This window comes from Chroicocephalus ridibundus, chromosome Z (genome assembly GCF_963924245.1).
Source record: "Chroicocephalus ridibundus chromosome Z, bChrRid1.1, whole genome shotgun sequence".
Lineage (NCBI taxonomy): Eukaryota > Metazoa > Chordata > Aves > Charadriiformes > Laridae > Chroicocephalus > Chroicocephalus ridibundus.
This window is the reverse complement of record NC_086316.1, coordinates 46524288-46538922: the sequence shown is the minus strand read 5'-3', so window position 1 is coordinate 46538922 and position 14635 is coordinate 46524288. Positions and strand designations below refer to the sequence as shown.

General features: G+C 39.7%; 1 protein-coding gene across 2 annotated transcripts in view; it reads left to right on the top strand.

Annotated features, from left to right (window-relative positions):
* The window catches only part of PCSK5 (proprotein convertase subtilisin/kexin type 5), a 253679-nt gene that overhangs the window by 80406 nt on the left and 158638 nt on the right, over positions 1-14635 (top strand). For both annotated transcript variants that reach the window (XM_063320402.1, XM_063320403.1), the window contains exon 5: positions 294-370. In XM_063320402.1, the coding sequence (XP_063176472.1) occupies positions 294-370 (77 nt within the window). The remainder of the gene's footprint in view (positions 1-293; positions 371-14635) is intronic.

The following is a 14635-nucleotide window of genomic DNA, read 5'->3' as shown; positions in this document are numbered from 1 at the left end:
ATGTAGTCTTCTGGTTAAATGAAACACCACTTTCTATTTCCTCTCTGACGGTGGTGCTATGCTTTTTCAGAGCATTTGTTATCCTTTTCCCTTTTACAAAAATAAAATAAAACACGTAAACCTCGTAATTATTAAATATATAATCCTTTCCTAAAACATGCAGTCACCATAAACCACAGGAATGTTAAGTTAACCTAATTACACTCTTGTAGGAACCTGCTGAAGAATGTATAGGCCACATGAGTCAATCCTAGTTAATGAGAAATTCGTTTTCTTTCTCCTGTTGTCTACAGGATTCACAGGCCAGTTTTGATGTCAATGGAAATGATTTTGACCCTATGCCTCGATATGATGCCAGCAATGAGAACAAGTAAGGCATTATGACACTCATGACATTTTCAATCTCGTTCGTCAAGTAGAAAGTACCAGTTCTTCTATGAAATTCTAGGAAACTTGAATCCTCATAAAGAAGCGTGATTTGCATTCAAATCTTGTAAATTACATGTTTATATCTATTCCATGCACACTGCATGACGCTTTCAAAGCATTTGGAGCCATCCAAAAACACATAAAAATTAGTTTGGGAGTTCTGGGCACGTGAAATGAACCATTTTCAATCCCTTTGGGATGCAGTATATAAGGGGTGTGTCTTAGTTTTCTCAGATATCATCTCATTGATTTATTGGGGGGTTATTATGTGTGACAACTGCCTTGGCTTCTGACTTTCTTGAACTTTATAGACTTTTGTGTATTGAAAAAATAGACAAGTTAATGGAGATATTTTTTTTCTCTCATGATGTCTTTCAAAGTGACGGAGATTTTACATGTGGAGGTCTGATAGAAACCTTGTAAACCCAGAAGTGGCAATTCTGCCAGATCGTAATATTTGTGTCACATGACTGGTTGCATGTATCTCCATAAGTGACGTGTTTCTCCTTCAGAGCTCTGCTTCCTGGTATTTGTCATTCTAACTCTGTTCTTTGGATATGCTGTGGTGAAGACTGGGGGAGACAGTGGGAGGGATACCTCACCTCAGGAAGCAGGCCACGTTTCTGCCTCCATGGGTATTTGAGGGCAGTTATGTGTTGGTTACATTTTTTTAACTAGATACTTGGCAGAAATGAATACCTTTCTGTGGAATTGCATGAGTTAGAGGAAGGAGAATCCTATGAGGAGTCAACATGGTGACTGTGCATTTTGTTTTCTTGAGGTTAGGGGTTTGTTTTCTTATTGTGGAAAGCATTTAGTAGTGTTTGCCTACAGATGAGAGACTAAAAGAGGTGAAACGTTGTCCTTTACACAACAGAAATGGTTTTGGGTTTGTGTTGCCTCTTCGCTACAATCCCACAATCTCCAGAAGAATGCAGCAGGTGCAAGCTGGGAGTCAGCGGCAAAACTTAACATTGCTTTGACTGGAGAAAGCAATTGGAGCAACCTTGGATCACACTTTGATAGGAGAATCCTCTCCTGGTTAACGCCTTCTTCATAGCAGTGGGGCACCATGTATGGACAGGCTGAAGAACAGGGCCTCGTTACGCCTTGCTGCCTGTTACATATAGACCCACTTGTCTTACAGTGAATCTCGGGGAGCTGTCACAGCTACTTTCAGCCATAGGGTGAAATAACTGAAAACTGAGGTTAATTGTGCCAAATAATTGTTTGGTCAGTCAGACTGATCCTGCCTGGTAGGCCGAGATGAGTAACATGTAGGATTTAGCTCTCAGAAGCTGTATAAATAAATGTACATACACACATCTTAGTTGTGATGACTAGAAATACTGTTCAACATAGAAACATATTATGTTGGTATTAATTTTATTAATAATAATAGTTTATTTATTTGAGACTGCAATCTTGGCACGTGTTCTCATTCAGTTGTTCTTATTTGATGCCGTTTACATGCTGCCAAATATTTTGTCTAGAAACAAGTACATGCAAGAGCTTTTTCTTTCCCTTTTGCCTATTAGGCATATCTTTTTCATCCTGTTTTCATACAGGAGCTCAGTTTACTGAATCATATCTGCCCCTTCTTCACTAAAACATTCCTAAAGCAAAAGTACCATGAGAGAATAAAAAGATAAATTCAGTAAACCCCTTTGTTTTGAGATATAAAAACATTCTGCACATGCAGGCTAGTTTAATCAAAAAGAAAACACTCATGTGGAACAAATGGTAGATAGCCCTGATTGCTACATTGACTCAGTTAAGTTTGTGACAAGCCGAGGATTTCAGAGCTAGGTGCTCGTACAGAAAATGCATATACTACACTGAAAGTGTTAGGACATATCCTCAGGACACACGTTCATTGAAACAAAAGAATGAATAAAAGTCTATTGATTCTTACTCTTTCCAAAGCCTTCTATTTTTCTTGCAACTGAGGAATTTCATGCGCCATTGTTATCTCAGTTTTAGAGGTGTCCTGTCACTGGTGTAAAAAGGTCAGAATCAACAAATGTGCTATACATTTTTGGTGTCTAATACCAGAAATCTTTGGTTTGGTTACGAGATGTCTCAGCATTACAAGTAAGAGTTATAAACCTGCTAGTTACCTGAAAACGAGTAGGAACATAAATTGCTTACAGCCCAGAATATGCAGGCACTGTCATTCAGCATGCTGCAAGAACTAATTTGTATGGCTTCATGACTTCAGCATCCGCCCTAGCTTTGAACTAGGTATCCCTATTATAGCCCCATACAAAGTGTTGGAAGAGCAAGACGGTGGCTGATTGATCACCACAAAAGGGTGGTCACCCCCACTCCTTACCTCATGTTTGCCCTTTCCTCCTTTCCTCAGCCTTTGTGCAGCTCTCCAGAGTGAATCGCGCTGAAAACTGTGCTGCTAACAACAGCAGCAACAACCTACATTTTCAGCCAGGTCAGGCAGGTGTCTCATTCAGCACAGCCTCAGGTCAGAGAAGAGCGAGACAGGCACAAGTAAGGAAGACGAAGCATGGCCTGAACCTCTCACTGGCAATGCCAGTTTCAGTGAACTAAGGTGACCGTATGACAATGCCCCAAGTGCCTGTGACTGTCGTCCACAAAACTGAGTGTGACGGACATGCATTTGCCAGCAGTGGCCTCCCAGAGGTTTTGAGAAAAGATGTGACAGTCAGCCTGGCCCTCTGCAAATACTCCTCAGCTCAGCTGCCAGTTTACATCACAGCACATCCCTCTCTTCTCTGTCCACCAGCCTCCATCCCCACACACACTTCGGGGACACATCTCGGCTCATCTGCGTGAAGATGCTCCTGTCCTTGGAGTTGGGGTATGGTGAGTGTGCGCTTGAAGGCCTCCTACTTTAGGTGCATTTTCAGGAATCCACCCTCTTCGGTGGTGCAAGGAGCCATGTACCTCCATCTGTGAATCACAGCTGAATCTTTTTCTTTGGCTGGGTACTGAAGTCATCAGTTTCTTACAAAGCATGTCCTGAGAAGGGCGGCTGCTTTCTGTTTTGCTGCTGGTTTAGAATTTTATATGGGATATAAAACTGGACTGATTCATTTCTCTCCTAGAGCTGGGGGATTTGCGGTTTTGTACCCTGCCTCCCTGGTGAATACTCTTACAGCCCAATCCCTAAGGTCCTGCGGTGAGATGTGGTGGTGGGAGGGCCGATACTGTGCTGTACTGAGCTTTGTCAGTGTTATCAGGAGGTATGGAGTCGGTGTAGAGTCAGCTTTTGGACACAGACGATACATGAAGCATGCTTTCAGTGTAAGGTTACTTGGCAGCCTAACCTCTGCTCAGAGGCTCAGCATTTCCAATTAGCAGATACACTGAGCCTGGTAAGTGTCACCTAAGCACCTTCAACTTTGGGGGCTATCTCCCTTCCTTCCCTAGTTTCCACTGGACTCAACAACAATTAAACAACTACATAGGTACTGAAAAGCTCTACTAGTAGCCTGTCTATATTTTTATATGTCTAAAATGTCTTCAGAAATCAGGGGAGGAATTCTGATTATACAGCATATGTGGCTATTTGGCACTAAATACTCAAGTTGTGCCTGGCAGTTGAGGTAACCACAACTAGGTAACATTCTGAAAGCCATACTTTGCAAAGATTTTGTAATGTGCAAGATCAATTTAGTTGATTCCTGCTTCCTGCCATAGCAACTGGACAACATTGCATAATGGTGATTTGTGTCTTCCAGTAAAGGTGGGATGTTCAAATGCGCCATCGCTCCGTGAAATGATCTAGTTTATTCTGCCTCATTTTATAACCCAACCTTAAAGGATGGAATGATAAAGAGTAAAAAGAATTGCTGTAAAAATAAGCAGGTGTCTCTGGGCAATTTTGCACGCAGATGTGAAACATCAGGGTACTGGGTCTGTTTGCTGGCTTTTCACTTTTAATTAGTAGTGAGGGCTTTCTGTTGCCAAGGCTTATTGGTGAGGAAAAAGGAATGAGAAAAAACTAACTGAGGGTTTGTGAAGCAACTGTAGATAACAAGAGTGGCACTTTCCAAAATTATATTTTTGAACTTTTACATTAAATATTCTATTAGTTAAGGAGAATAGAAGGGTAGAAAGAAACGTTAGACTAATCTTTCAAGGCTTGTAGTCAAAATCAGGGTGGGACGATAGTTTCTTTAACTACTATGGTATGTAGGAGTCCTGCCAGAAGTTTACTTTGGTTTCTACAAATTGGCAGCAAATCGCGAAGCTTGTAAATGGTACAGGCCTATACTAGAGCTTCCTTTTGCTCAGAGACTAAAGACAGCAGTCAGCTGTGGATGAAGTCATTCCTGCTATGCAAAGCATCTTGTTTTGGTTTACTGCTGAGTACTGCTGCATTATTCTTCTTCTGTTATTCCATCGTTACCTGCAACCATCTGTGTTGAAACAACTACATATTATCAGTCATGGGTCCTTAGAAGGTAGATGGGATCACTAAATGGTACTCTACCCATTGCATAGCCTCAGAAATAAAACAGAAATGTTCATAGTATTAAAACATTTTGATATTTTGACCAAACAAAAATGAGTTTTTCTGTTTCATGAGAAGCTTCTTGGGGATGGTATTTCAGAGCTTACGTTTTATTCTGCTGAGAGATACTTTTATAAAATAGACAACCTTTTAAAAAACTTCTTTAAATAATACCCATTGACTTTAATGCAGTTCTTATTAAACTTATGTAAGAAAAAGTAAAAGTAAGCTGTTGTTTCTGTTTTGGAGATACTGAGTCACTCTTTGGATCCCTCTTCAACATTCTTCAGCGATGCATCCCACTACATAAATAACTTATTTTAATAACCTTCTAAGTTATTTTTTAATGAGTGTAAGATTTTTGGGAGACAATAATTTTTGCTGTTCAGAAATCACAAGAAACACAAGCTACTTATGTCTACTTACTGCAATATCTGGACAGCTTTACATCTTTTCCCACAACAGCAAAAAAGTTAATGAGTTTCAGTCCTGCTCGATCCAACATATTGACGCGGATTTTCTGTGGCATCCATTCCGATTCATTATTACTTTCCTTTGTCAATCATATTAATGTAGATGCTCAATCAAATGCCAAAGAATTAATTTTCTTCCAAGAGTGACAAGCTCTTAGTTTATACTGTCTGCTTGTGTCAAAGACCTGTAGTATGTCCTGAGCCATTTAATCAGAATGGATACTAGATATTTGACAGGCAGATCAGCTTCTGTTGCCTCCTGGATAGTCAAAAAGTAAAAGTAAAAAGCTTCATTGACTGCTGTGACACTACTCAGAGCAGATATCTGAAGAACTGAGCAGTCAAACACAGGGAGCCTAAAGTCTCTCATCTCTGGCTTGAAAGATCATCTCAAAACCGTTCCCACTGCAGCAGTGTGATAGAAAGGAGTCCTGACAACTGGGGCTATCTATCTGTGTAGTTTATGCATTTTGATTGCCAGTATGCGCCTGTTGCTATTGCTTTGAAATTGGCTGTATCGTGCACTGCAGACAAAACTGAAGGGAAGATAAGCTGTACTGAGAAGCACTGCTGCACCATCTTGTGCTTTATCTTTTGTGTAAAAAGCTATTCTTCTGTCAGATGGCTAGTCACAACAACAACAAAAAAGACCTTCACAATTTTTTTTTAGACTAGTGACTACTTTTTTTTGCTTGTGCTTGCACAAGGCTTTAAAACAGGATGGAGCTGCAGGTCCCAATGCTCACAACTGCAGGGAGGACCTGGGAAAGCCAGTGATTTAGCTATGGAAGGAGGCTGGAGATAGGTAGGAGCAGGGTATCAGCACCCAGGAAAAGGCCTTTTTCAGAGGGAATCTCCACTGTGTCTGCTCTTTTTCTGAACTATGGTGTTTCATCTTGACTTTCTCTAGCCTCTGGATGCTTAAAACTCAAAGGATTCAGTGATGGTGTCATCCAGCAGAACATGGTCTGTCTGATGCCAGTGAAGCATCTTTGATAGCAGATAAATCTTCCTTAAGAGGAAGGTAATTTCAAGTAGAGAATTAACTTAATATGTATATGTATTTCAGATCCATAGATCAAATGCTTACACTGTGTGGTATCGTTAATTGCAGGTTACCCAAAGACTGAATGTCAGGTGTCTAGCGTGTCTCAGTGTCACTGCAAATCTAATGGAATTTGGTTAGGGTTGTTAGGAAACTACAAGATTCGGATTATTGTCTCTGAAGGGTTGGTGAAGTGTTCATTTATGAAAATCAGGATCTGAACCCAACAGCAGTCAGAGGTCGTTGGTATAGAAGCTGCAGTCAGAGATTGCAATCCTGATCTATCGTGTTTTGGTTCTATTCTGATTTTAAACTTGTTGGCCTTATGGCCATGTCCTATTGTGCTGCAATTTTAGCAGATGTTAATAATGAAGTAGGGTGCAGTCTGTGTCAGTTTACAGTGAGATTGCCACATTTTACAAGGAGCAGTGTTAGTGATTCATCAGCTAGCCTCCAAGTTAATTATGATCTACTCACCCAACCAAGTGCCTAGGGGCGTGATGCAGCATGGAGATTGTGAGATATTAGATTTGTGTTGCTTGCCGGTTGCTGAACTTAAAGGTCCCAGTGTAAAATTGTAAAAATAAGGGAAATAAACATTGCAACTTGCAGAATTGTACTGTGCTGAAGTAGGAGAATTTTACAGATCCATTTGGAGCATATTTTTCTTCACTTTCTGTTTAGCTGTTACTTACAGTCCTTGTGTGCTGTTACCCAATGAACATGGCTGTCCTGCAGGTGGCCGTACCTCGGGCGAAATCATCATACATACTTTGTTTCTCTCAGGGAAGGACTGAAGGACCTAAGGCATGTGTGCAAAATTTTTAGAGGAAATCTTTCCTTCCTTGAAAGAAAAATATTGTAGAAACATGGGGCATGAGTCCCCACCACATAGTACATTTGTTAATGTTTTTATTGTAATCTAAAAAGGGCTTTTGACTTATGGGAAGAGATAAGGTCTGCATTAAAACAGAACAGAAAACAAGCTAAGTGTTGATGTTTTTAAATTCTCATGTTTTCCTGCTTCAGAATAAAGCGCGTGTTCATTTGAAGCTTTTTGAGAGTAAATGGGACCCCAGAATTGGTGGTAGCTGAGGACAATTAGCCAGGCTAGAGGAGAGGCGGTCTTGCTCAAGCTGGTTCACTGACCCACAACAAGTCCCCTCATCACTGGTCAGTCCCTTGTGAGAGCCTTTACTATTGACAAGACAATGAAAAATTCATTGGACTACAGGGCTTGATTCAGTGGCATTTTAATCCAGGTTCCAGCTTCGATAGTGGAAAATATCCTAATGAAAGTTTTGTTGAACTGCCAGAAATTGTCTTTTTGGTAAACTCTTCTAATCTGCTCATTATATTATCACACTGCATTACATAATCTCCTCTGATGTCCACAAGTGGTATGAATTATAATTTTTTGAGAGCCAAAGGAAAGACATTTCTTTGAGTAGTTATTGAAAGTGAGAGAAGTCAAGCAGAGGAATAAACAAAAACAAAGTTCAGCCAGAATTCCAGTTGCTCAAAGATGAAAAAATAGTCCTTTTGCACTACCTTGGTATTGGTCGCTGGGTGGTATTTCTCACTGCCTAACTGGTGTTTGAGAGCAGTGCTCTTCCTTTTTGTAATGGTCTTTCATGAGACTTTCATGGTCCCAAAACATTTAACCACAACACTACAGGAAAGCCTTTTTCCTGTTTCTAATTACTGAAGTACCAGACAATGAGCTCACAAATAAAATGAAATTCTGAAGTATTATGCAACCACTTCTAGTTCTTTTATGTAAATAATTGATAACAATGAGTCAGATCTTCCCTTCCAATTCAAAGTCAACAATAGAAGGGATATAAGCTTTGATAGTTACGGGGTGTATGGCATACACTTTTCTGAATTCTTTTGTATGGAGAGTTAGAAATGAAAGGGTTTTTTCAGATGGTCTTTTTCCCAGGGTTGGTATTTCCTCTAAGAATGCATCTGTATTTCGAGGTTTTGAACTCTGGAGGAGAGAGTTTACAACTACAGTAGACAAGTTTTTATTGGGTAAAATGTCAGACCGTTTTCAAGTTGCAGAGGTTTATACATACAGGTCTACAGCTGAGTAGAATTTAAGGGCACAAATACATTTCTATGTGGCACCCACATTTCAGACATTGTAGGTATCAGAGAAAGTTAAAGAGTGGATCCACGCTGTGGATGTGGTAATTGGTTTTGCCAGCTGATTTCACAGTAGTCAGCTCAGTCAAACACAGTGCAAAATGTGGTTCATTGAGACTTCTCTGCCAGCACATACACATACTTGCACAAAGCATAGTATAGATTCCCCCTTTAATGCTTGTGGCATTGGAAGCAGACCTCTAATTACAAGTTTGGTAAAGCAATTGTGAATCCGGTGTCAAAAGCTTTTTAATCAAAGCATTTTTCTAAATAACATGCTATGAACAGTTGAACTCTGCAAAGTTATGCTATAAGCAAATGTCTTAATAGGATTAGTAGGTGTTTTTATAAGATATTTTCAGGATAAAACTCTCAGATATTGCTTTTTCTTACAAAAGAAAAAATATGCGTCTGTATAGTTTTATTGCTATAGGCAGGCTTATATTTTCTGGCCTAGTAATTTCCATTACTGTGATTTTGTAATTTTTCTTAAAGATACACAGACAAATTATTACATTTGACACTTTAAGCAAAGTCAGATTGCTCTCTTGAAGACAAGTTACTTTTTTTTTCCTGAAAGCAAGCAATCAAGTTAGAGAAATTCAGATGCGGAAGTAAAGCAGTGGGTATTGGTCATCGACGTAGATCACATTGATGGGCTCTATGCTACAAAAGTATAACCTGCTTTGAAAATTGATTGTATTGCTACAGGGTCCCAAAACAGTCATCAAATCTCTGATTTTGGCAAACTGAGGTAGAGAGGATGGCCTGTTTACTTCTCCAACATGTGGGATGGTGAGGCTGTTGGCTAGAGGTGTCAAAGAGTGCCAAAGAGAGTGTAACGATGTGTTACTTCTCCTTTCAGCCCAAACTTATGTCCCTGCACTACTCTTCTTAACACTCCATAAACATCCGATGAACAGCTACTAGCTGGTTCTGCAGCATAGAGAGTGCGTGAGAGTTTGGGATTTATGCTGAAACCCCTTTTCCAATTAGGAGCAAACCTTTCTCCTGCCGAATCAGTAAGTTTCGTTAAAAAACAATTATCAGCACACATAGGAGTCGCACTTGAACTTATTTCAATAATTTCCTCATTCATTTTTGAAATGCAGCTCTAAAGTGAAATGGGAGGTCCGTTTGATGCAGAACGGCATCAGGATTAAGCACAGTACATATCTTGCACGGTGCAATTGAAATTGCACTCAGAATTCAAAATAGGTAGGAAGTATGTCTCTGAGCTGGAATATGGTGGAGACCAAAAGTTAAAAATATTCATTCCTTCAAAACGTTGTCACGCATGTTGCCATCCACTATTAGAAATGGAGTATGCAGAATGGGCAAAGACCCATCTGTGACCTGCCTGCACATCACTGTATTGGTCCTCTTCGTTGTCTTATGACCATAGGATCCTTGCATCTGTCATTATCTTCCTTGCATGAAAGCATTAATATCTTTTTTCCCTAAAAGCATTCCCCCAGACTGTTTTGGGGAGGTCCAATAGGCTGCTTTTCCTGCCAAGGAGGTCTAAACATGAAACCTCAGATCTGCATTCTTGTATTCATAGGATTATTTTTTTTTTCTGTTTAGGTGGGATTTCAGTAGAACTGATGCAAAATATTTTTGAGAAGGTTTTTTTCCAGTTTCATTTGTTTTTTTCATTGCACAGAAATGATGGGGCTCTAATGTGGAGATTTTTAAGTAAAAGGAGATTGCTCAAGCATTGAGATCTATCCAGCTGATATATATTGCTGTCTGTCTGGATAAAAAACATGAATCAGGGTAAATAGTGACTGATAATATACTGTCATACAAAAGCTTGTGAAACAGAAGAATGGAAGATAAAATACGTAAGTACAGAATGTATCTGTAACAGAGGACATGACTGGACATAAATGTAAGGTGACGAAGAACATAGGCATATAGTGTTAGTTTTAGTCATGGTGGTCTAGGAACAGGGGCAGTCCTGATAAAGGATTTTTAATGGCTTATTTTTCCTACTTATATAGGAAAGAGTTAATTTTATCCGCAGCAGCCCATATGTTTTAAAATTGTGACAAACAGCGCTGATAACCTGTGTTTTAGCTACTGCTGAAATGTGCTTGCGCAGCATCAAGGCCTTCTCTGCTTCTCATACTGTCCCCTCCAGCAAGGAGGCTGGTGGTGGACAAGAGGCTGTAAGGGAACACAGCTGGGAGAGCTGATCCCAACTGACCAGAGACATCCCATACCGTATAACATCACGCTAAGGACTAAAGCTGGGCGGAGGGGAGTGGTTCCAAAGTAGCTGTTGCTTGGGCATGGGTATGCAGGAGGGAGGTGATGAGTAATTGCCTTTGCATCGCTTGGTTGTTTGTTTTCTTTTTTTCCCCTTCATTTATTGAACTGTTTTTATCTCAGCCAACAAGGTTTTCTCACATTTGCTTTTCCAGTTCTCTCCCCCATCCCAATGGGAAGGAGGGTACGAGTGACTGGGTGGCGGTTATCTGCCTGCTGGGGTCGATAACCCCAACGTTTTAATAATGTACTAGTTCCCAGGAGTAATTCTAATAGCTTTGGAAGGGTTCTTTATGGTAGTAGATATCTGAAGCGTTATCTCTGCGAGCCCGATTTCATGGGGAAGTTGACCACAAGATCTGTGATGGGATGAGTTACTCTCTGCGTATGTAGGCATGTTCTGGTGTAAGTGACGTATGCTCCAGAGAAGTATCCAAATGTGGAGCTATTACAGAGCTGCTGATCCCACAGTTGCTGTGCTGGTCCAGTGGTCCCTGAAAAGCAACACATAACTGACACCTGTAGCCGTGAAAGTGACTGGACAAAGGGTGGGGTAGTTAGAAAACAATTGAAGAAAAGTAGAAAAACATGTTTACTTCTTCACTTCCTTTATCTCATATAATTTCAGGTATTGCATGTGGCAAGAGCAGATACTCTTGTCAGAGGAATTTGTGATATCTGCAGATGTCATATGCGTAGGACACTTCAAATATATAGGAAATTTATCACCAAAGCAGGTGAAGGTCCCCTGAAAATCTTAGAAATCAGCTTGCCAGCTATAAGATCAGATGGATGAAAAGCATTAACAAAATAAATTCTATCAGTTGGTTTCTTCATGCACAATTAAGTTGCAATGTAAAGTCGTTTAATTCACAGGGCATACCTCTACCATGGGCTAGCACTAATGTGGAAAAAAATATTCCTGCCTCTCATTGGCTTAAAAGCAGTTTGCTAGCTTTTGCAGGGATGCTGAGAAATTGCAGTTGGAAGCTTTATTCCTGGCTTTGTTTACAGATGCAGTATGATGATTTGCTTACAGAGCATAGAAAAGGGTGCATAATGTACATATTTATTTTGAAAGTTATCATTATTAAGCTGTGGCTATTCTAGTAAAGGTGTTCCTTCTAGTCTCAGATATGCAATTTAACCTCTTGCTAACTCTTCAGTAGAATGAGAATAGTAGTACTTTCTTATCTCCAACAGTATGGCTTTTAAGTCTGTACATGTTATAGTAAAAGGTGGTGAAATGCAAGCAGGTGGGAAAGCAAATTTGCAGATTTTAGTCCTTTGCTCAAAAAACAGATGACAGACTACTTCACCTGTACCCATCTCATCCAAAGCTCTTTATGCCTATTATATAGATAACACGGTGTAGCCAGTACACAGTGAGCTTTCTCAAGTACAAGCGTGCTCACTGTAGGTGGTACATTTGGAATTTTCAGCAGCAAATTTCTAGCAAGCTTTACTCATTGTGTCCAAGCCTGTGTTTTCTAAGGCTATCTTAGATAAATATGGGTGGATTTTCCTAGGAATAGCAAAGCATGGCCTAGCCAAAACTGCTCATTGTGTGGTATTCCAGTTCTTACTCTAAATATTTTAAAAAATATTGAAAATTATAATACATCATCAACTTTAGATAGCTGTATATTCAGAAACACTGACAATAGTTCATTAGTGAAACTTCATAAATAAACCTGCAGCCTAAGTTAAATTAAGCTAATATGAAGGATTCATAAAGCCTACCAAGAGTTTCTGATTTGTGTAAACTAATACTGGGAGTGACTGTAACTTTCTTTGCAATCTATCTGAGGTGTTGTTGCCAAATTAGGATTAATTTTAGACTCCAAAAACATAAACAAAATCTTAAACTATGCTCATTATCCATACAGTTGCACGAGAAGAATTAGCGTAAGGATTTATTTCCCAAGTCTCATCTTAAATGTACTTACATCAGGAGGAAATATTTATTTTTGTAATTAACAAGGGTAAATTAAGGTGATATAAAACATTGTTAAAATGTCATAAGAAGCTGACTGCAAACTTGCTTGTTTGTTTAAATACATTTACTTTTATGTCTTTCCATTTAAATCAGTGCAATTTGTAAGCAAAATAGTTGTTGATGAAGCAACACATCTGCTGACAACATCTACAAACATATCTTGTGATTTTGTGAGGTTTCCTGTTGTCTTACAGATTTCTTTCCAGTCGCCTTTTATGAAGACATATGGATGTTTTCAGGTTGGGTGTTTGTTTGATTGCTTTGGGGGTTTTGTATTTTCAGTTAGAAATCTGTGTAGTGCATTGACTGTGAAAATGACAAGATGACCTTTGTCTCACAAGTGATGTTTTTTTACAAGTACCTTGCACGGGGATGAAAAGAGATGGAAAGAGAAAAAGAGGGTGCCCCTGAGGCACTTGCTGAGGTTATTTTCTAGTCATCTAGGACCTGCAAGTACCCAGACAGCATTTCTTTGGCATGGGGCAGCATCATTTTGCAGGCTTAAAAATTAATATAGCATTATAAAGACTTTAGAAGACAGTGCATTGGCTGCCGCATGGCAATACAAACTGTCAGGGACATTATTTCCTCTGCAGCTTCCACGTTCAGGATTTGTCTTGCAATTATTTCCATAAGCAGTTTTTTGGCTCTCCAGGTATTACTCTCCCCTACTAATCTTGGGTGCTCAGCAGCTCACAGGTGTTCTTTGAGACCGGTTGGTATAGACAAAGGAATCACGAAGGCTGTATGGCCCGTGTTTTTCCTGTGTCCCCTCCCTCTGCTTTTCTCTTTGTCCATCATCTTATTGCTCTGTCTTTGGGGTTAGAGTCACATTGATATGAAAGCATAACATGAAAGTCCAATGTTTACTGCTTCAAACATGTTTCATTAATTCCCATATGTTATGACTGCTGTTTATAACCATGGCCGTAACTGAGGCAAGGGAGAAACAGTCCTCCATAGTTGCGCACGACCGTATGTATTAAGTGTGCTTGTGTTCACATACAGAAGGTTCAAAAAATGCATCTGCTTAGCAGAAAAGTGATGCTAAAGCAGGTAATTCTGTGGTAAACAATAAGCACTGAACCAGGGCCTGGAAGTCAGCACTTTTGCCAGAAAGGCAGTTTTTTCCACTGTCTGGTTGGATGTATTGCTTGCATTATCTATATGCTGATACTGAACTGAAAAATGAGACCTATCTGGAGGAGCTGCTGGGGACATCAACTTCTTCTGAACAGGGGACCTAATGCACGTGCCCGTTGTGTCCAGCCTCACACAGAAAATGACAGCTTCTCCCCAAAGAAACAAGGTGTTTCTACTTTGTGGAGACAAAGTGAATTTCAGCCAGAGACACCTGAAACATGGAATGACCCGATGTAGGTTACTTTACTGCTGGCATCTGCTGGCAATGTTAATACATAAGAGAGGGATAGTGTCCCAGTCAAGAGGGAGGTGGTACTGTGGGAAAGTGGATTATTCTGTTTGGTATTTTTAGTGACAGCCTTGGGAAGTTTCAAAGATTCCTTTATTTCTGCAAGAGTACAGTGTTACTTTACTGTTATTAAAAGTTAAGTAAGTAAGCTTATTGGGATGCTGCATAATATAAGTTCTGGGATTGTGTTCTGTTGACTGAGACTGTTGCAGACTGGGAAGAGACAGTTTAATTATTGCATTGAACCATTAATTCCAAGAGTAAGAAATTAGTTAAATTAACCATTTTTACAAGGTGATTACAACAAATTTTTCTTGTGAAAAAATACATGCCTTAT